Raw genomic sequence first — 19,299 nt, forward strand, 5'->3', positions numbered from 1 at the left:
TTTTTTCATTTGGTTTCGTTTCTGTTATCAACTTGTAGCTACATTTTCTTGTCATTTGAGAATTTTTCGTTGGAATCGGATTAAAATGAACAAAAATCATCCAACTTGGGAGATTTATGTGAGTTTGATCTGTCGATGATTCTGTCAGTGTTAATGTCCAAATATGGCAAATTTTGGGGGAACGACATATTAAAAATTGATTGAGGATTTCCTAAATATGTTTAATATTACACTCCCCAGGGTATGGAGTATCAAATGATCCCATATCCAATGTGGCAAATTGGCGAATCAACGTATTAGAAATTGATGGATGATCTTCTCAACATCTTTATGAGTCATGCTGGAGTGAACTCAAGATTGAACCTCACAACTTCAAGATGTGTGATGTGAGGTTCAATCTTGAGGTTACTTCAATATAGGTATTTATCGTAATGAGAAAGGGTGAGTCAAATTCACATTAATTAATACTAGAAGCATGTGCAAACGCATATATATTAAAAAAGGGTTTATTTGTTGTTTAAAATATATATATTAAAAAAGGGTTTATTTGTTGTTTAAAATATGAGTGCTGATAAATTGACGTACTTTTGACACACGCATCTGACGCATGCTGATGTGGAAATACACAACTTATTAAAAAAAGAGAGAAAGTCTCTCTTTTGCATGTTCTTTGCTTAAAAAGGATCGTTGGGCCCACATTATTTATCATATTGACAATTCAACGACACAACCATCTAGATTTCATGAAAATATATATATATATATATATTTCGAACTTGATCCAAGGTGTTTAAAACGGACGGCTATTGAGCACCTAAATTTAAAAATAAAATTCAAAGGTGAATTTTTTTTAATTTTTTAATTTTTTTAAGTTTATATAATTTTATCCTCTACATCCCTATTTCATTAGATCATGATTTTGAATGTCTCAAGGTGATCAGATTTGAAAGTTTCTTTTTTTCATCATAGATAGGAGAGAGAAATTCTTTTTTTTTTATAAAATAAATTATATGCTTTCAGGTGCGTGCATCAAAAGTATGTCAAATTATCAATACTCTAATATTGGATGCACATATAGTGAAAAGGGTTTATTTGTTGTTTAAAATATTGACTAAAGGATTTTTAAGATTATAGGGTAAAAAAATGGTATCTCTGCAGTTTCGATATCAAAGAGACTTAATTGTAATTTAAAATATTAAGTAAAGGTTTTTTAGAATTACCTAATTTCTTTTTTATTCTGAAAGATAAGCAATATAAGACTTTTTTATATTATCAAAATGACCATGATCATATTAAATTTAAATATAAAAGTGAGGGCATTTATAACCACCTCTATTTGGCTTTTTCTCATGAAAATAGTAAACTTTTTAAAATTAAAAGAAATATTCTTATGTAGATTCATTAATACATTTCAAGATATATATTAAAATTCTCTAGAACCCTCATTGTCCACGAGTCTTAACTCTTTCAACATTTTTACATATACTAATGATTTTCTAATTCGAAAATTTCACTCTATTTGTACTCAACTGACGTGGCAAGGACGCAAAATGTTGATCTTTTTCTTATGTATCCTGAAGAAAATGATCCATGGTTTTGTGTGCTTGCCATGCCAGCTAAGTACAAAGTACAAATCGAGTGAAAATTTTCAGAGTCCGAAAATCATGACTCACATACATATTAATAGGTAAAATTTAAAATATTATAATCTTATTTTTTTAATTTAAAAATAAAGAATCCAATGATCATCAACCATCCATAAGGCTGAAGTGATGTTTAAGATCAACCGACAAATTCATTGTATGGCTGAGATGAGAGCATATTCCTTGGGATTCCTATTCCCATCGCAGTTTGTAATTCCTTTGGTCATTTGAATGCTCCATGGTTCCGGAGCCATGACAGCAACATTGTCACTTATTTTAAGACAATTATTGTGTATTTTTGACATTTTGTGTACTCTGACTTTAAAGATCACTCTTTCCCTCCTCACCAACATATATTTTCCCTCGCATTTGTCGCCCAGTGAGAGAGAGAGAGAAAAAAAATGGTGAAAGAAAGGAGGGAAAGAAAAATTCTGGCTTTGACGGGAGGCGCGGCAATCGTTGCAATCGCTCTGAATCTCCTCATCACAGCTATAAACAACACCCAGAAAAAGAAGAAAAAGAAAGGTATTTGTGTTTGTGCTCTTGTTCTACTATTTTATCTTCTTTTTAAGCTTTCTTTAACATCCAACACTTTTTTTTTTCTAATTTTGGGTATGGAATTAGTTAATTTTAGAACAACTATCAAAACCCATTAGTCAAAGTTTGATTTTTTTTAAAAATCAATTCAAAACCCCTTGTGCAACTTTAGTTTAACACCCAACACTGTTTCTTCTAATTTTGGGTTTGAAATTAGTTAATTTTAGGACAACAATCAAAACCCATTAGTCAAAATTTGATTTTCTTTTAAAAATCAATACAAAACCCATTATACAACATTTTAGTTTAATATATCTTTGGAGTTTGATACAGATCTCCCTGGCTCAAATGTTCAACTCAACCTCTCTGCATCTGAAATTCTCAAATTATCTGACCGTATAATTGCCAAATCCAAAGAGGTTCATGACACAGTTGCTTCAGTTCCTCTCGACAAGGTATTATTATTATTATTATTGTTATCTATATGTGTTTTTTTCCTTTAATATTAACTGTTGTTGTTGTGATATCTTGAACAGGTTACATATGAAAATGTTATTTCACCTCTAGCAGAGCTAGAGGCACTACAGTTTCCGTTGGTTCAATCGTGTGTGTTTCCAAAAATGGTGTCTGTTTCGGATGATGTTCGCAAAGCCAGTGTGGAAGCCGAGAGTCGAATTGATGCTCATGTTCTCATGTGCAGGTTTAACTTGTTATCTCGAAAAATACTTGCTTTTACTAGTGCTTTTTGTGAATGTCTACGGGGTTTTTTAGTTTTTTTTATACTTAAAGATGCTTACTTGCATGGTTGTTATGCTCTATGCATGATTGTGTTTATATGGGTACCCCAGATATTACCCTTGGAAGTGGAAACAGATTAACCTGTAAGGGGTAAACTACAATTAGAAACTCACATGTAGAGTTCGCTTCTTAGGATTTGTGAATTTTCAATTTCGATGCTTTGGGATGATCCGGGGGTCCATTATAAATGGACAACTGAAAAAATTTCACTTGTTTGGAGTGGAAGAATGCGTTAAATGTTGCAGACATGGTATTTGATAGGGTTGGGCAATATGGTTTCTCAGGTTTTATTTTTTCCCTCTTTTGCAGTCTACATGGTGGGCATCACCAATGAGATATCTTAGCTCCCTAATCAACTTGTTTGGAAGATCCTAACTTCAAATTTTTTTTTTTTCCACCATCAACTTTTTTTTTCCCCTCTCTTTTTTGAAGCCAAAAAGCTTAGGTTTGTTAAACTAGCTGTTGGTTCTGGTTTGTGATTTACTTTTGTGATGACCACATTAATTATGCGGTTGGAGTCCTTTTCATTGTGCATATATTCTAATGTTTCCTCATTTCATGCAAGGTGATCAGCAAACGTGAGGATGTTTACCGTGTAATCAAGGCTTTCTCTGTGAGAGGAGAATGGATGACACCTGAAGTCAAACGCTATATTCAATGCCTGGTATAGAAATAAGAGGAGTTCATTTGCATGTTGTTTACTGTCATTTTCTCCACTAAAATCTCCATGGACATTTCTATCTATTGACAGGAAATGTGGGATGCCCATCTAGCCCAGTTAGTTTATTAAGCAATTAATTGATGTATCAAGTAATCTCAAATTATAATATTACATCTATAATTTGATTCTGTTGCAAATGTGTGCATATTTTTGTCTATGATATAAAATGCATCTATGTTCTTTTATAGACGTGGTGCTTTTATTTCTTCAGTTGTATCCTTATATTCATCATGACGTATAATACATCTATGTAACTTTTAGTGCTATGTTCTGCCTTGCTCAATTGCTCTAGTTTGTCTTGAGTCTTGAATGAACCTATGTTCCCATGTTGGAGTTCGCATACTGATTCTTCCATAATCAGTGACAGGTTAGGGATTTTGAGCGGAATGGATTGAACCTTACCTTAAGCAAGAGAGAAGAAGTGCAACGTTTGAGAACTCAAATAGATGATCTAAGTATGCGATATATCCAAAATCTGACTGATGATAGTTCCTTTCTTCTCTTCAGTGAGACAGAACTAGCTGGGCTGCCACCAAAATTTATCAAGGTTAATTATTCTCATTCTCAACTCATCTTTTATCACTTTTATAGGGTTTTTGCTCCATTGGTTACATGTGTCATCATGCCTAGACATGAACCCAACGTTTATGAAATGTCACATTTCACTTTAGGGATTTCTTTAATAAAAAATAATTTGTAAAGAGGGATCATTTCCATCTTTCATGCATGATTTTACTTGGTTGTAAAACAAAGCTACAGTTGTTCGTTGGTCTTCCTTCTAATAATTCTACTTATATTTTTTAAGTTCTTGAATGGCTTTTTGGTATATGGAATGTTTTCTTTTATCTTCATATATTTCTTGACTATTTTTGTTAAAATACCTTCTAATCTAGATGCAATTAAAATATTATAGAATAGTATGTATTCATGGACATGCCTGCATTTCTTGCCTTCTCAAAGGTGATGTTTGAGACGCTTCATATCTATGCTTGTCGTTGTTATGTTTATCTTACTTTGTTGTCATTCTGTATGGCTGAATTTCAATTTCTATGTTTTCTTTTTGTTTTTCTAACTATTGTGGTTCACTTATCATCATAGCCTCTTACCTAATTTTTTGGTATCAGGTTTGCGAATGATGAATTATTTCTCAAGATGATAGCTTCTAATATATCTATTTGTCCAATTTGGCTTAAAACACATGCCTTGCATTCGTAGACTACTGATGACAAATGTTTTTTTTTTTTTTTTAATTTTTTATGGACAGGGATTGATTGTTCCTAGATAAGAAAAGAGGATAGTGATAAACATGTAAAATGTCTACTGATTGTTACTACCTCATCCTTCCAAAAACCTTGATCTACTTTGGTTGATCATCATCATCATTGTTGTTGTTGTTGTTGTTTTCGTCGTCATTATAATTAATAACAAAGCCTTATCCAATTATTTTGGTCCAAAAGAATGAATCTTGTTTTGTTCAGTTCTGTCTATAGCTATGTCCTCCATTAAGTCATTTATTCAATTAATGATACACAACACTCTCAAATCCATTTTCCAAATCTGAACTCTTTTTCGAATAGTTTCTAGTCATTTACTCCACCATTCCTTCTGTGGAGTTTATATACTAGCGCACAATGAAAAACTGATGATCTGGCACCATAGTGATTTTTTGGGCTTTTTTCATGGACTTCTTCAATATATGACCCCTATTCATGATCACATGCAGTGTAAATATCTAGTGCTCATGGAAGAAGTTGGCTCTTAGTTCTTTATGGTCCTCTCCTATATCATCTTATAATTGTTTGTGGTGAACCTTGAATGTGTTTGCACTTGGAAATTTTCTGCATCTTTTGTTTCGAGATGTTACCTTAACCAGCATTAGTTTGCTGCTTCTTCTGTACAAACATTACTCCTTTGATTTACTAAAGAGAGTCTTAAAATATGTTTTTTTTCCTCAGAGCTTAGACAAGGCTGAAAATGATAAATTGAAGATTACTTTAAGAAGCCATCATGTTTCTCCATTATTAGAGCATTGTAAGGTAGGGCTGTGTGTATTTACTAGTCCAGGTTGGCTTTTCTCTTCTTCTTTATTTTCTATATATTGTCCCTCTGAATATTATATTTACACTGTTTTGCTTGCTGAAAAATCAATAATATATTTGGTTTATCAATCTTGTTGAAGCAGATGCATGGTGTCACACTATATTTGATTTTGAATTCTGACCACTGGCTTGGGTTCACTGTTCCGTGCAGATTGGATTGCAGTATTGTACCTTTGTTCATTGGTTTGATCTAATCCTTTTTATTGTAAAAATGTTCTGGAAATCTGTAAAAAAGAATTCAGAATCATAAAATTACATTTGTTACATGTTTAATACTTTAACATAGATGTTGTTGGTTCGTAGTTCTAAATAAGCAGTTATGACATTTATTTGTTCACAATTTGTGCAAGGAGTGAGCTGGCCAGAAGAAAATGTGCGGTACTGTGAGCACTCTCTTTTAACAATTTGCAAAAATAACACATAAAATCTAAAAGAAAAAGAAGTTTGCAAATTGTAACTTGTGAGCAAAACCTTACCACCCGAGTGGTGGAGCGCAGTGGTTCAGGACCTGGGTGTCCCCCCCCAAGGGTCATGAGATCGAGTCTCCCCACCCGTGATCGCCTATTTATGTTCCGACTTCCAAAGGGGTTGGGGACACCCTGTCGCATTAAAAAGAAAAAGAGTAAAACCTTAACTGAATCTATACCATGCATTACTAAGAGTCTTATTTTATATTGTTTAAAAAACCTTAACGGAATATTTAGCATGCACTAAGTTTTTTAGCTAGTCCACATGTCTCAATGAAAAGCCATTGCTGGTCATTGACACCCATGCATCTCTAAGGCACCAACATTCCCTGCCATGCTGGTCTTTCTTAGGGAGCTTCTGCAGATTGTGAGTTTGATTAACTCTTACCTCAAATCCATCCTTGTATAGACTTCTTTCATTTTGTAAAAAAGTGAAGTGTTTCTTCTTGGCACCACTATTCAAAACTTCTTCTTCTCTGTTTTTTTATTTTTAATAAGTAGAATCTACTAAGAAATATGAGAGAAAAGATGTACAACAGCCCTAAGAGGTCGAGTAACCTACGATGAAGGAGAAAAATAAGTGACAAATTCTGCCCCATCTCAGTTACAATTAGTTCCTAACTAAAAGCAATCTCTGAACTCTTTACAAATAGACGACCATACCTGAATTGTTCAATTGAAAGGCGTATTGCTTGAGATTGCTCTTCTTCGCCATCAAAGACTTATATGTTTCTTTCCTTTCAAATGCTCCAAATCACCATGATTGGAAGGATCCTCCACGATAATCACCTTCTACTACCAAAACATCAATGATCTCTTTCTCAGCATGCCCTATTAGATCTCCCTTATTGAAGGAGGATTATATGTTGGACTCCTGAGCAAGGTTGCAATGAAATGATAGGTGGTTCAAATATTTTCCACTTGCTTTGCACAATGAGCAAAAACCAGCAATAATCTATTTGCTGTTCATCAAGTGATCCACAATTATAATTTTACCAAAGGATGTGGTTCAAGAAAAAAGAACTACCTTAGAAGGTGTACTTTGGAACCCCAAACAAGGGAAGATGAGAATTCATGACGAGGAAAAGCAAGCAATGCAAGGTAAATGATCTTACTGAGAATAGACCATTTCGACTCTAGGTTCAATTTCTTTTATCTTCATTTAAGAGGAAGATGAAAGAATCTTTGATATGAGGATGTAAACAAGAAATCAAGTCAATCTCTCTGTTATTCAAATTTCTATTGAAATTTAAATTCCAAAAAAATCCTTTTCGACCCAAACCATGAGCTTCCTCGGGGGTTGGGGAGTCCCATACTTTCCATAAAAAAATGAGCCCTATCCAACCTTGTCATGAATGCCTATAAAGAAATTCTACATTCCTTGAAAATACCTCACACATTGCATCCATTAGAGAGTTTGGAAACTCTGCTATCCTACCCTGGATTCCTCCAACCACAAAAAAGGACGACTCCAAAAATTATATTTCTTTTCAGAAACCCCAGTCATTTCCCAATAAGTATTGAAAATTATCCTAGATATGTATCTCTTTTTCCTGAAGTTTCAATTTCCTAATAAAGAGTTGCTTTCAAAATATGGTTTTATTGAGTTACCAAATTGATAGTATTTCAAGGTTGGTACTTGGGTGCTTTCTAATCTCAAGGAGTCTAACTTTTGGAAAATGTTTGGAACCATATAGAAGGATACAATTAATTAGTGTGAGGATTGAGATGAGGGCATTCAAGATGTCATTTTGAAGATCAAATCTTACTTTATTATTGGACCTTGATCATTAGGATGTTCGAAAGATTGAATTTTGAACCCTTTAATTTTTTCCTCTTTAATAAATATACAATTTTCTTGTCCAACAAATGCAGTACGATGAACAATTAGTTTTGTGTTCAATTAATTTTCTTTTGTTAATGCCTTGATATGGTGCAAAATGTTTATGAATCCTGAAAATATTGTGTATGCCCTCACCAAATGCATATTTATGATAGCATTCGATGCTAATGCCTCTTTCTTACTCCAATTATATTATTTTTTACCCCATTTGAGCCTGCAATCAATTTGTTGTACTTTGTATCAAGCTATATGAGAAGACAGTCATGGTTGACATACATCTTGTATTTCACAACTTCCTTTGTATTTCATGCAGGTAGGATCCACTAGGAAGAGGGTAGCTGTGGCATATGGGCAGAGATGTGGAGAAACCAATCTTCCCATCTTAGAAAATCTGGTAATGCTGTTAGATTAACCATAGATGTTGCTACTTTCCTTGTTTTTATGTTTTTTTATTTTTATTTTTATCAAGTTTACTTTTGATGTTTGGTTCTTGGATATTTGTTACTGTCATTCCTCATTCTTGTGAACTTATGCACTTTTGCTGCATATGTTTGCGGCATATGGCCTTAAGATGTCTTGCGTGATTCCAGAAGGTGTTATGTCCATGTTTTCTGGCACATAGCTTGAAGACCACCCTGGAAACCCTTGTGCAGTATCACTGTACATGTATGAATGTTTCTATGAAAAACATTTCTATCTGTGTAGAAGTGAAAGTATGCATGTATTTGTATTCATATGAAGATGGTTGACTCGTGCATACTATAATAGCAGAATATCAAATGTTTTCTCCTAATAAGCCATGTTGGCACATTTCTGCAAAACATCTATTTAACAAGATCATGTTTTTGAAAATAAAGTTTCACTGTAATATAGATCACCTAGCTTTCTTTCTTTTTCAACGTGAAATGGATGCATATGCAAACTAGGACTGACATTAGTCTTCTCCTCCTCATTTCATTCAGGTACAGTTACGGCATAAAGTTGCACGATTGCTTGGCTATTCAAACTATGCAGACTACGCTCTTGAGCCTAGAATGGCAAAGTCATCTGCCAAGGTTTATACTATGTTTTATGGTTTCTAATCATGGTTCTCATTGATATGTTCATTGTGGGTATCTAGATATTTTATTATTTATTTATAAAGTATTAAATTTTTTGCAATTTATATCTGATTCTCCTAGAATGGTTCAAATTCTTGGTCTTAGGTTATGGCATACTTAAGCTTTGTTCAATACATAATTGTTTTCCCTTAGTTAGGTTTTGCTAGCTGCCAAGTCGAAAATCTTGTGTGATGTGGGATTCATCCTTAGTGGTCTGACTTAGCTCTAACTTGTCCTTGATGTAGCTGCAACTCGGTCTTTGTTTCGTTTTTTTCCTTTCATAGTGAGATAATCTAAGTCAATTTGGTTTTAGTGTTGGATGATTTGGATGTCGAGTCCAAGTTGTCAAACCATGTAATCCTGATCCTCCTGGTCTGAGACTGACTAGACTTGGACAAATGTACTTGAATCATGAAAGAGGAAAAAAGAGAGCAATGTTCTGGTTTAAGTTCACATTTATGCAAAACAATTAGACTAGTTCTTCAAGTTTGAGGCAATCTGAGATACAATTCCATCTTATTTGATACAAAGAAGACCTGGACAAGTCCTTTTAAGACAAGTTTGTCCAGTGTGATCAAGGTTTAAAATCTCATAGGAGAAAACTGGGACGATCTTAGATCGAAACATTCCAAAATATTTGAGACAATCTGAAACATTCAATTTTTCGGAATCAAAGTTCACTTTGGTTTTGGCCAATATCAGAATGTTTCGGAAATTTGAACCATGGTGTACTTTAAGATTCACTACTAGATCTTGACATTGTCCCGATTGAGTATGAGAGGACTCAGACAAGCCATCTTGGTTCCTGCCAAAACTTTCAACCAATTGTCTCCTAGAGCTTCCAAGTTTAGTATGGGAAGTTCTTCTAATGACCTTTGCTTAGAGTTGTATTTTTTTTTTTTCTGGACTTGAAGTCTTGCCTTAAGGTTTTACGGAATGCCTTCCTCAATTCATACTTTAGAGACATGTTAAGTCACCATTAACTTACGTTCTTATTTTTATTGGTGTGAATAAAATTGCAAGATACTAATAAAAAAAAATGCAAGATTGAATTGTTTGGTAAATAAGAGTTTTTTAAATAAAAGGGGATGAATCTCCAAAAACGTACAAGTTAAGCAAACAAGAAGTCCTTGGAAAATTTCTACAAAAACCAATATGTGACCAACAACAGTAGACTTCCATCTAAATATAAAATTGTCTAAAATATCCCTTCACAACTAATGAAGTCCATCTAGAGAGCATAGCTTTAATCCTAAGAATCATGGTCTCCATGTCTGCCTCTATCCCCTTAAAGATACACTTGTCCTTTTCCTTCCAAATGCCCCAAAAAGTCACCAAAGGAAGCATAGACCAAATTCTTTGGTCTATGGCAGAAAAGGCATACGTCCGCCAACTAGAAAAAAACAGATCCACCATGCTTCTAATTCAGCATATACGAAGATCCCAAAAAACATATTCTGGACTTCCCTAGGCACTGAACAATGGAGTTGTAAATTGTCAACCATCTCTGCACTTTTGTATGTAGCACAATGATCCACAACAATTTTCTTGCAAGAAATCAAGCGGACCCCCATGGATTTCTATTCAGGCTCTTTTTTTTGTGTGTGTGAGTGCGTGTGTCCTACAAATATTAAACTTGTTTAAAATATCTTCTGGATGGTGATCTTGTAATTTGTGACACCTGAAGGGGACTTTGAGTTGGATAGCTACCTAGTTTACTAGAGTATGTGATCCACACCATAATTCAAAGTTTCGTTCCATTTCAGAATATGGCAGCGAAACATTCTGGTTTTGGCGGAGACCGGAACGAAACATGGAATGTTTCGGTCAAGACTGTCTGGGTTTTTCTCTTGACAGGAACATTATCTTGAGGCAAGATTTTAAAATTCAATCCAAGCTACTAATATTAGTTCATTTTAGGAAAAAATAGGGAAACATGGTTCTACTATATACATTGCAAGTGCCTAGAAGTGTCGTTTTGTGTCGGCACGCCGGTACACCAATAACTTGGAAATTAAAATTCCCAAGGTAACACTGCTATCAATTCTATCTTCCAATTTCTCATGAGGCCATAATGCGCATATTGATTCATCTTGTTTTGATTTCCAGGTATTTGAATTCTTAGAGGACATTTCTATCAGTTTAACTGACTTGGCCACCAGAGAACTCACTGCACTAAAAGATTTAAAGGTTGGTTTCAGCCTAGTCCATGTCCTTTTGTATTGTGTTTTGTTTGATATCTTATCTTCTGGAGCTTCAGAGGAAAGAGGAAGGGGTGCCTCCGTTTGGAATTGAAGATCTATTGTACTATGTGAAGAGGGCAGAAGAACAAAATTTTGATCTTGATTTTGGAACCGTAAAACAATATTTTCCAGTCAACTTGGTTCTCTCTGGGATTTTCAAAATTTTCCAAGACCTCTTTGGTAATTTAATACTCTTGATTTTGATGTATAATCTTTGAATGTCATTGTTGTATTTATGATTGTCTATGCTGTTGAGATGAATTTTGATATTCCTTTGGCACTATACAGGCCTAAGATTTGAGGAAATTGTAGATGCTGAGGTTTGGCACAGTGATGTTCGCCTGTTTTCTGCTTTGGACTTAAGTTCTAGTGAGCTTTTGGGTTATCTCTACCTTGATATTTACTCCAGGTCCATTTATTACTCAAGCTTCATGAATCTTTTCCCCTTCCTCTCTCTCTCTTTTTTTTTTTTAAGTATGATTTATATGGAATAGGATGACATGGTGTTCGCTTGTATTGTTGAACAGAGTAGGAAAATATGGCCAAACTTGTGTTCTCGCTCTTCAAAATGGTTGCTTATCATCCAATGGTGCACAACAGGTGACTATCCTTCTAAGTATCTATCAGTTTTCTGCGAGTCTTCTAAATCTTGGCTTTCAAGCTTTGTTGCATTTATCCTGTCTACGAATAGAATATGTGGCCCCAGTGACGTTTGTTAGTTACAGAACAATTTTTATCTACCGAGTGACGGGTGGATATAATTTCTAGATGACCAATGACTAGATGTTGGTTGGAGAATCTTTAGCGCGGTTGACTTACTGGAAAACTATCACTACTGAAACGGAACCATCACTATGAACTGAGAGACAAATAGCACTCTCCCGCTTGACAGATCGAACACTCCACAACACAAAACTAGCAAAGTCATTCCGTTACTCATCAATCATTTAACGTGGGATCGACTGGCTAACTGTTAGGATTTTTACATTACACGTTGTGATCAACTCAAGCGGGTCTTTCGGGCCAGGATGCTAATCAGTACCATGCCCCCTGAGATTCCTCAGTACGTATGGGTCGGGGATTACAAGGACACCCCGCTAGTCGCTCCCCCATTCCAGTTAGGACAATATGTAAGGAAGGCCTTCTTCCTGGTCTGCAGAGTCGCTGGAGTCGCCCTTTGGTTATAGATCAGATTGGAGATCAGAAATCGTAAATCAGAGAACCTGAAGGCAGACGCCCGAAGCCAGAAGTCACATACCCGAAGTCAAATGTTTGCAGTAGATGTTGGAAATGTTATCAAATTGATGGGTACAGTCCAATGCTTGTACGTGCCCGTTTTCACTCTCGCTCCACACTCTGGGTACTTAGGGTGGATTACATATTTTTCTGATAATTCAGTACTATAAGATGGCAAACATACTGTAAGGGATCCTGTGAGCTCTTCTTGATCTGTGTCGTAAAGTTATCAAGAGCAATTCTTTTATCACAGCGATTTGGCGGTGTGCTTCAAAGGCCTTAAGTGTAAGGCATACCGCTTTAAGTGAATATTATAATTAAAAAAATAAACAAATAATAGATATCTGTGTAAAAAAGAAAGACGGAGGGGGGGGGGGTTGGATATTTTTTCTCTCCAAAAAATGTAGGTTTATTTCATATGGCAGAAAAAAAAAATGATTTTTTATTATTTAGGTATGACAACCTAAGATCTGCAGATGAATTGTGCACAATATCAATTCTTTTGTGCTTAATATTGGTGGGTCCTTGGTGGATGAAATTGATGGGTTTGAAGGACTACTCCATGATCACAATGGAATTGCCTTGGTGTCTTATTCAGGTGGGGCCGAAATGTGCCAGTATTCAAAGTATAGAGGAAGGCATTTGTGTTGCTATGTATCATCCAATGTAAAGAGGATTCATATTGCACAAACTCTTCTTATGAAGAACCATGGCAGGCTAGAAATGCAGTTCGGTCCATCAATCAGGCAAGAATAGAGTCTGAAGAGTTGGGCATTATTAGTGGAAAACCTCTTAGCATCTTATTATTCTACTATTGATGAGGTCTTTTTTGTTTCTTGCGTATTTTCTGATGGGCTCAACATTTATCATTTGTCGAAGGTTTCAATTACAGATATTAAACATCTGTTATTCTTTTTAGGTCGGGTAGGATATCACCTAAGCCCAATCCTATCTTCAAAAAAACCCTAAGATTAGCACACCAACATATGCATGCATGAAGTGTTAGTTGCATAGTATTTTCTTAATGGATCATTGCTCATTTGGATATTCATTTCCTCGTATTTTTCTATCTAGATCCCAGTGGCGTTACTTATTAGTCAATTTCAAAAGGAAGCTGAAGGTTGTCCTGGGTTATTGCTGTTCTCAGAAGTAGTTAATCTTTTCCATGAGCTTGGTCACGTGGTATGTTAATCTCTATCTTAAACAGTTATCCTTTCTCTCTTTTCTGAGATGCCATTTTCATTTCTGATAAAATGCTATGATAAGTTCCAGGCAGTTTATTGTTTGTACATGTTGCACACAAAGTTTTAAAATATCGTTTCAAGGCAATGTTTTGGCTAAGAGAAAAAATGAAATGGTCTCAACTAAAACATTTTGATAGATTTCGAAACATTCCCAAAATAGTCAATAATTCAGGGTCAATGTTTCATGTCGGTTTCGGCTAAAATCGGAATGTGCTTCCAAAACATTTTGAAACGGCCTGAAATGTTGAACCATGGTTGCACATGCTCAAACTGCTGTATGAAACACTTTTCGTCTAGTCTAACGTCAGGCACTGTTGTATTTGCTTCTCTCACTAATTCCAATGTGTTGTTGGCGTATTACATTATATGCCATTTTATATTCTATTGGAACAAGTATTGTTTCTAGTTTGGATAAGTGACAAGATTTCATTTATAATTCTCTTTCATGGAAGACTTTTTTTTTTATTGATTGCAATGACCCTTTGTTAATAATGACTTCTCAGGTTCACCATATTTGCAGTCGCGCATCATTTGCTAGATTCTCTGGGCTTCGTGTTGATCCTGATCTAGTTGAAATTCCCGGTCTTCTATTAGAAAACTGGTAAGTCTAAATCTATTATGATATTCGTTATTTTGATTAGAGAACAAATAATCTTGCCACAATGCTTATGGGAGATTTGTGTGTGCTCTAGGTGCTATGAAAACATCCCTCTGAAGTTGATATCTGGTTTCCATCAGGTGACATTTTCTCGATATCTTTCCCACAAGTTCTAAAATAAATTCCTGAGATTTTTAGTTTATTTTTCTTTTTAAGAATTTTTTAAACCTTGGAAGGCACATTATAATTTTCTATTGTCTTATAATCTTGCCTCTGTTGTGATATTGACATTATTCAAATTCATTTTCTCAGTTTCTTGGTCATAATTAAATTTAAAGTTTTCCAAACGAGAAATATGAAGTAGGAGGGGATCCTTTTTTTCTTTTTCTTCTGACAAGTAAATTGAAGGTGACTTGTTCCTTTTATGTGAAGTGGGAGCAAAATTATGTTGGATATACTGATAAATATGGAATAACCAAAGTCTAGTTTGCACAAAGAAGGCCTCATGGCTCTCTTTCACACACATCATGGCTATATAATGGTTGAGCTATTCAACACGTCAATCAGTAGTAACTGACTAAAGCAAAATCATGTAGACAAAGAAATTTTGTGTAGTGGGACTTATAGAATGGGCATTGTAGTAACCGGCACACTGGGTAGTTAAAATTTATCTCACAATTCTTACATATTGGAAACTATTCTAGCTCCCACCCACACATTTTTTCAGTCTTTTAACAAGATTCGCTTCCTTACCTATTAATACAAAAAGAAACGGTAGTCTTGATTGTGAATCGGACAATTATGATTTTACCCTGTGAACTTGATCAAGTTACCTTGGTTTAATTGGACACAAATCTAACTGCATATCAAATATTGGAATATTGCTTTTTATGGGCTTTAGATACATTTTATTAATTCAAAGTAATATTTAATATTTGCAGGATATTACTAAACCCATCACAGATGAAATGTGTAGCTCACTCAAAAGAAGGCGAGATTCCTTTTCGGCACTTAAATTGAAGCAAGAAATTCTTCTTTGTAAGTCACCCCCCAGAATTAATTATAAACTTATAGAGCTTCTATTGCCAACCATCTTTTACTAAGAGCACCCCAAGATGTGTGCTAATTCTGTAGTGATTTCATATGAATTGGTGTGCTCTTAGTAAAATTTGGTGTGGCAGTAGAATCTCTTATTTGATGGGAAGCGACCTCTAATGGTGTCTCAAGTGTGAAAATGCACTATAATGTTTAAATTTTTTTTGTTAATTGGTTAGTTTTAAAATTTGTGGTGTCTAGGTTGTAGCAATCATTGTAACAAAAATTGGCTTACTTTTTGAAAAAGTTGCATTTAAAACGCGTATAGTATGGTAATCGTTTAAAATGTTAAAAAAAAAAAATGCGATGTTTTTATAACATTTTAAATGATTACCATACTATACGCGTTTTAAATGCGACTTTTTCAAAAAGTACGCCAATTTTTGTTACAATGATTGCTAGAACCTAGACACCACAAATTTTTTGACTAACCTATTAACAAAAAAAATTAAAACATTATAGTGCATTTTCACACTTGAGACACCATTAGAGGTCGCTTCCCATAAAAAAATTGAGATTTTCAATTTCTCATCAGAATGATTTTTTACAATTTTTTTTTTCTTTTTTTACTTTCACACCCACACCCACAACACAGAAATTCTGGACCACAAAAGACCCAATTTATCAAACATCTTCCTTCCGAGATCCAACCAAGGACAATAATAAGAAATATTTTTATAAAATACCTAAAGTACCCCTTGAATCACCTTACCAAACAGAAGAACATCCGCATCAACGTTTACATACATTTTAATATTTAAGATTAGATATTCTTATGATAAAAAATTGACGAGTCCCCTTGACCTTGATCTTGTTTCATAGATTGATAAAAAATTTCTACATGACAAAAAAAAAACCTTGATTTTCTCCCTACAAAATCAATCATTGTCAATCGCAATGGATGATTTTGATGATGTAAAATAAATGTATAATGTATGATAAATATTGATAATCTTTAATATTTTTTATTTTATATGTTTTTGTTTTTTTTCCGAACTTGATGCTATTATTTGATTGGATGTGTTGGTGGAACTTTTGAAAGAGCCAAGTTTTAGTTGTTCTTTTTATATGATGAAAATGAATTTTTCACTACGATTAGTAGCTTATATGTCATTGTGGATTATCAGGCCTTTTTGACCAGATTATGCATTCCAATGAAAATGTTGATGCACTGGAAATACTCAAATATCTCCATCCAAAGGTGGGTGTGGCAGTTCATTTGCAACTTTGATTTTATGTTTGTAGGATGTTTATGGGTAGAATTTTTGCATCAAAGATCTCCCTTTTGTTCTTTAGGTGATGTTAGGGTTACCAATGCTAGAAGGATCCAATCCAGCTTCCTGTTTTCCTCGGTTCGTGATTGGTTATGAAGCTGCTTGCTACAGTCATATATGGAGCGAGGTTAGCATCACAACATTTTGAATCTACTTGTTTATTAGGACATAAAATGGGTTGGATGTTATCCGTATTTAGCGGGTTTGGATGCTTGGAGTAGATCCGAATAAAAAATGGGTTGAATATCAGAATATGGTTTGATTTAGGATGTTTCGAGTCGGATCCGAGTCGAATGCGGATCCACTGGTTTTGAATGCTTGGAGTAGATACGAATAAAATATGGTTTGATGAACCATGATTCGAGTCGGATTCAGATCGAATACGGATCCATCCACCTAGATTTGAATTATATATTGCTTTGAAAATTATAGTTTAGATTTTTCAAGAGTTGTGTTGGAGCAACCTCAATTCATTCTTTGCTGGTGTGGTGGTGTGCACACAGCCATACATGTTTTTCACTCGTATCTCGATGAAAGCATCTATGGTTCCGTACACACCTTTGTATCAGCAAAGTGTGAGTTGAGATCACTCCATTATTCTTTTCAAAATACCCTTTTCTACTACTTTAATATAACCTAAATATTTATAAAATAAAATGATTATAATGGTAAAATAGAATATTATAACAATTTTAACAAACAAGTAGAGAAGAAAAAATGTTGAACTATCCGGAATTATCCGACCCGAATCAAGCAATTTGGTCAGGTCGGATCTGGATTAAGTGAAATCAACATGATTCATCTAGTAGAATCCGAGTCAAATTTGTATACGGATTCGGATTCAGATGAAGAAATTTGGATCTGAATGTGAATATATACTCACATCCAAGCTAAATCTTAACCCATGCTAAGCCCTAATGTTTATCCTGTCCAATCCTGCGAATAACAATAATTGACACTTGCCATTGCTCTCTATAGGTATTTGCGGCGGATATATTTGCATCGAAGTTTCAAAATGGTCTTTTAAACAACCATGTAGGTCTGCAGTTCCGGAATAAGGTAATTAACTTCATTTGGCTCATTTTCTACTTGAGAAGATCTCTTTAACCAAACTTAAAATTTGTATTGTAATCCCATGTTTTTAAGTGTAAGACGAGTAAAAGTGATTAAATTTCGCAGGTATTGGCTCCCAGGGGAGCTAAGGAACCCATCGAGATTCTATCAGACTTTTTGGGAAGAGAACCATCGATTCAAGCATATATCGATAGCAAAACCAGCACTAGTTTGTGATGATGAGAGGGGTTCACGTCATCGACCCAGCCCACTAATAATACATTTGGCAAAATTTTGTAGCTCCCCCTTCTGTAATTTTTATGTATTTTCTTTCTTTGTTAACTAATTGCTGATAAAGTAATATGTTTTAATCTTATTTAAGATTTGCATAAGGTCATCCTTAGGATGCTGTTGGAATTTCCAATGAGTCAGTCTAGTCTTACTAAATAAGTAAGATTTTAAATCTTACTAAGGGTCTTGAGCTCACATCTTTGTAGGGCTGCAATTTGGGCGAGCTAATCCGAACTCAACCCAATAGATGGACGAGCCTGGGTTGAGTTATGTAGAAGATGAGTTGAGCTTGGGCTAGGATATCTCAAACTGAACTCAATTCAGGTTGAGGGTTCAAGCAATTCAACTCAACCTGAACCCGATGTTATATGTCAAACATATATATATATATATTTTAATTTTTAATTTTTTAGTTATCTCTTAAATATATTTGAAAAATTAAGGAAAAAAATTCTTTTTATTTTATTTTTTTCTTTCTAATTAAATCTATTGTTATATAGATGTTTATATATAATATCACAGATTTTTTTAAGATGAAGAGCCCAACCCGTCAAAAGTTGGGTTAACCCAAGCTCAACTTGATTTTAGAAGTTCAATCATGGGTAGAGTTCCGATTAATATGCTCAAACCCAATGGTCGGATTGAGTTGAGTTCAGGTTGAGGGTTCTACAATCACATGAAATCTATGTTGATTGGTCCTGAAGCTATTACTGGTATTTCAATCTTGATTTTATGTTTATTCTTCACCTTCCTATGTGGATCCATTTCGGTTATCTTGATCGTGCGGTTAAGATTGCACGATCAACTTTCCCATCTAGTGGTCTCTATTCAAAGTCAACTCTTGTGTATTCCGGTCCCCACCCAAAGTAGTAGTTGAAGTGGGGTGTTTGGGTTGTAGACCGACCAACTCTTGTATGGTACTAAGATTTTTTTGATCTGACGATATTGCCCTCGACCCATTGACTTTTTTCCTCTAACTGCTGACATTATTTGTTTATTGCCAACCAAATATTCTCTCTTGATCGTGATTGGATGGTCAGAGTTGCTTAGTCAGCAT

General features: G+C 34.6%; 1 protein-coding gene across 1 annotated transcript; it reads left to right on the forward strand.

The window, feature by feature from the left end:
• Positions 1-1,922: 1,922 nt before the first annotated feature.
• On the forward strand, positions 1,923-18,375 carry LOC147398630 (Zincin-like metalloproteases family protein). The gene is made up of 20 exons (XM_086447887.1): positions 1,923-2,168; positions 2,514-2,635; positions 2,717-2,880; positions 3,552-3,642; positions 4,067-4,246; positions 5,655-5,735; positions 8,422-8,502; positions 9,071-9,163; positions 11,318-11,398; positions 11,469-11,631; positions 11,740-11,860; positions 11,979-12,051; positions 13,762-13,869; positions 14,435-14,532; positions 14,624-14,669; positions 15,471-15,567; positions 16,752-16,825; positions 16,921-17,025; positions 17,877-17,957; positions 18,078-18,375. Exons 1-20 carry the CDS (start codon positions 2,045-2,047, stop codon positions 18,186-18,188), a joined length of 2,094 nt encoding a protein of 697 aa, XP_086304013.1. The 5' UTR covers positions 1,923-2,044; the 3' UTR covers positions 18,189-18,375.
• The last annotated feature ends 924 nt before the right edge of the window (positions 18,376-19,299 follow it).

This window comes from Akebia trifoliata, chromosome 7 (genome assembly GCF_017979445.1).
Source record: "Akebia trifoliata isolate Shusen 1 chromosome 7, ASM1797944v1, whole genome shotgun sequence".
NCBI classification, from domain to species: domain Eukaryota; kingdom Viridiplantae; phylum Streptophyta; class Magnoliopsida; order Ranunculales; family Lardizabalaceae; genus Akebia; species Akebia trifoliata.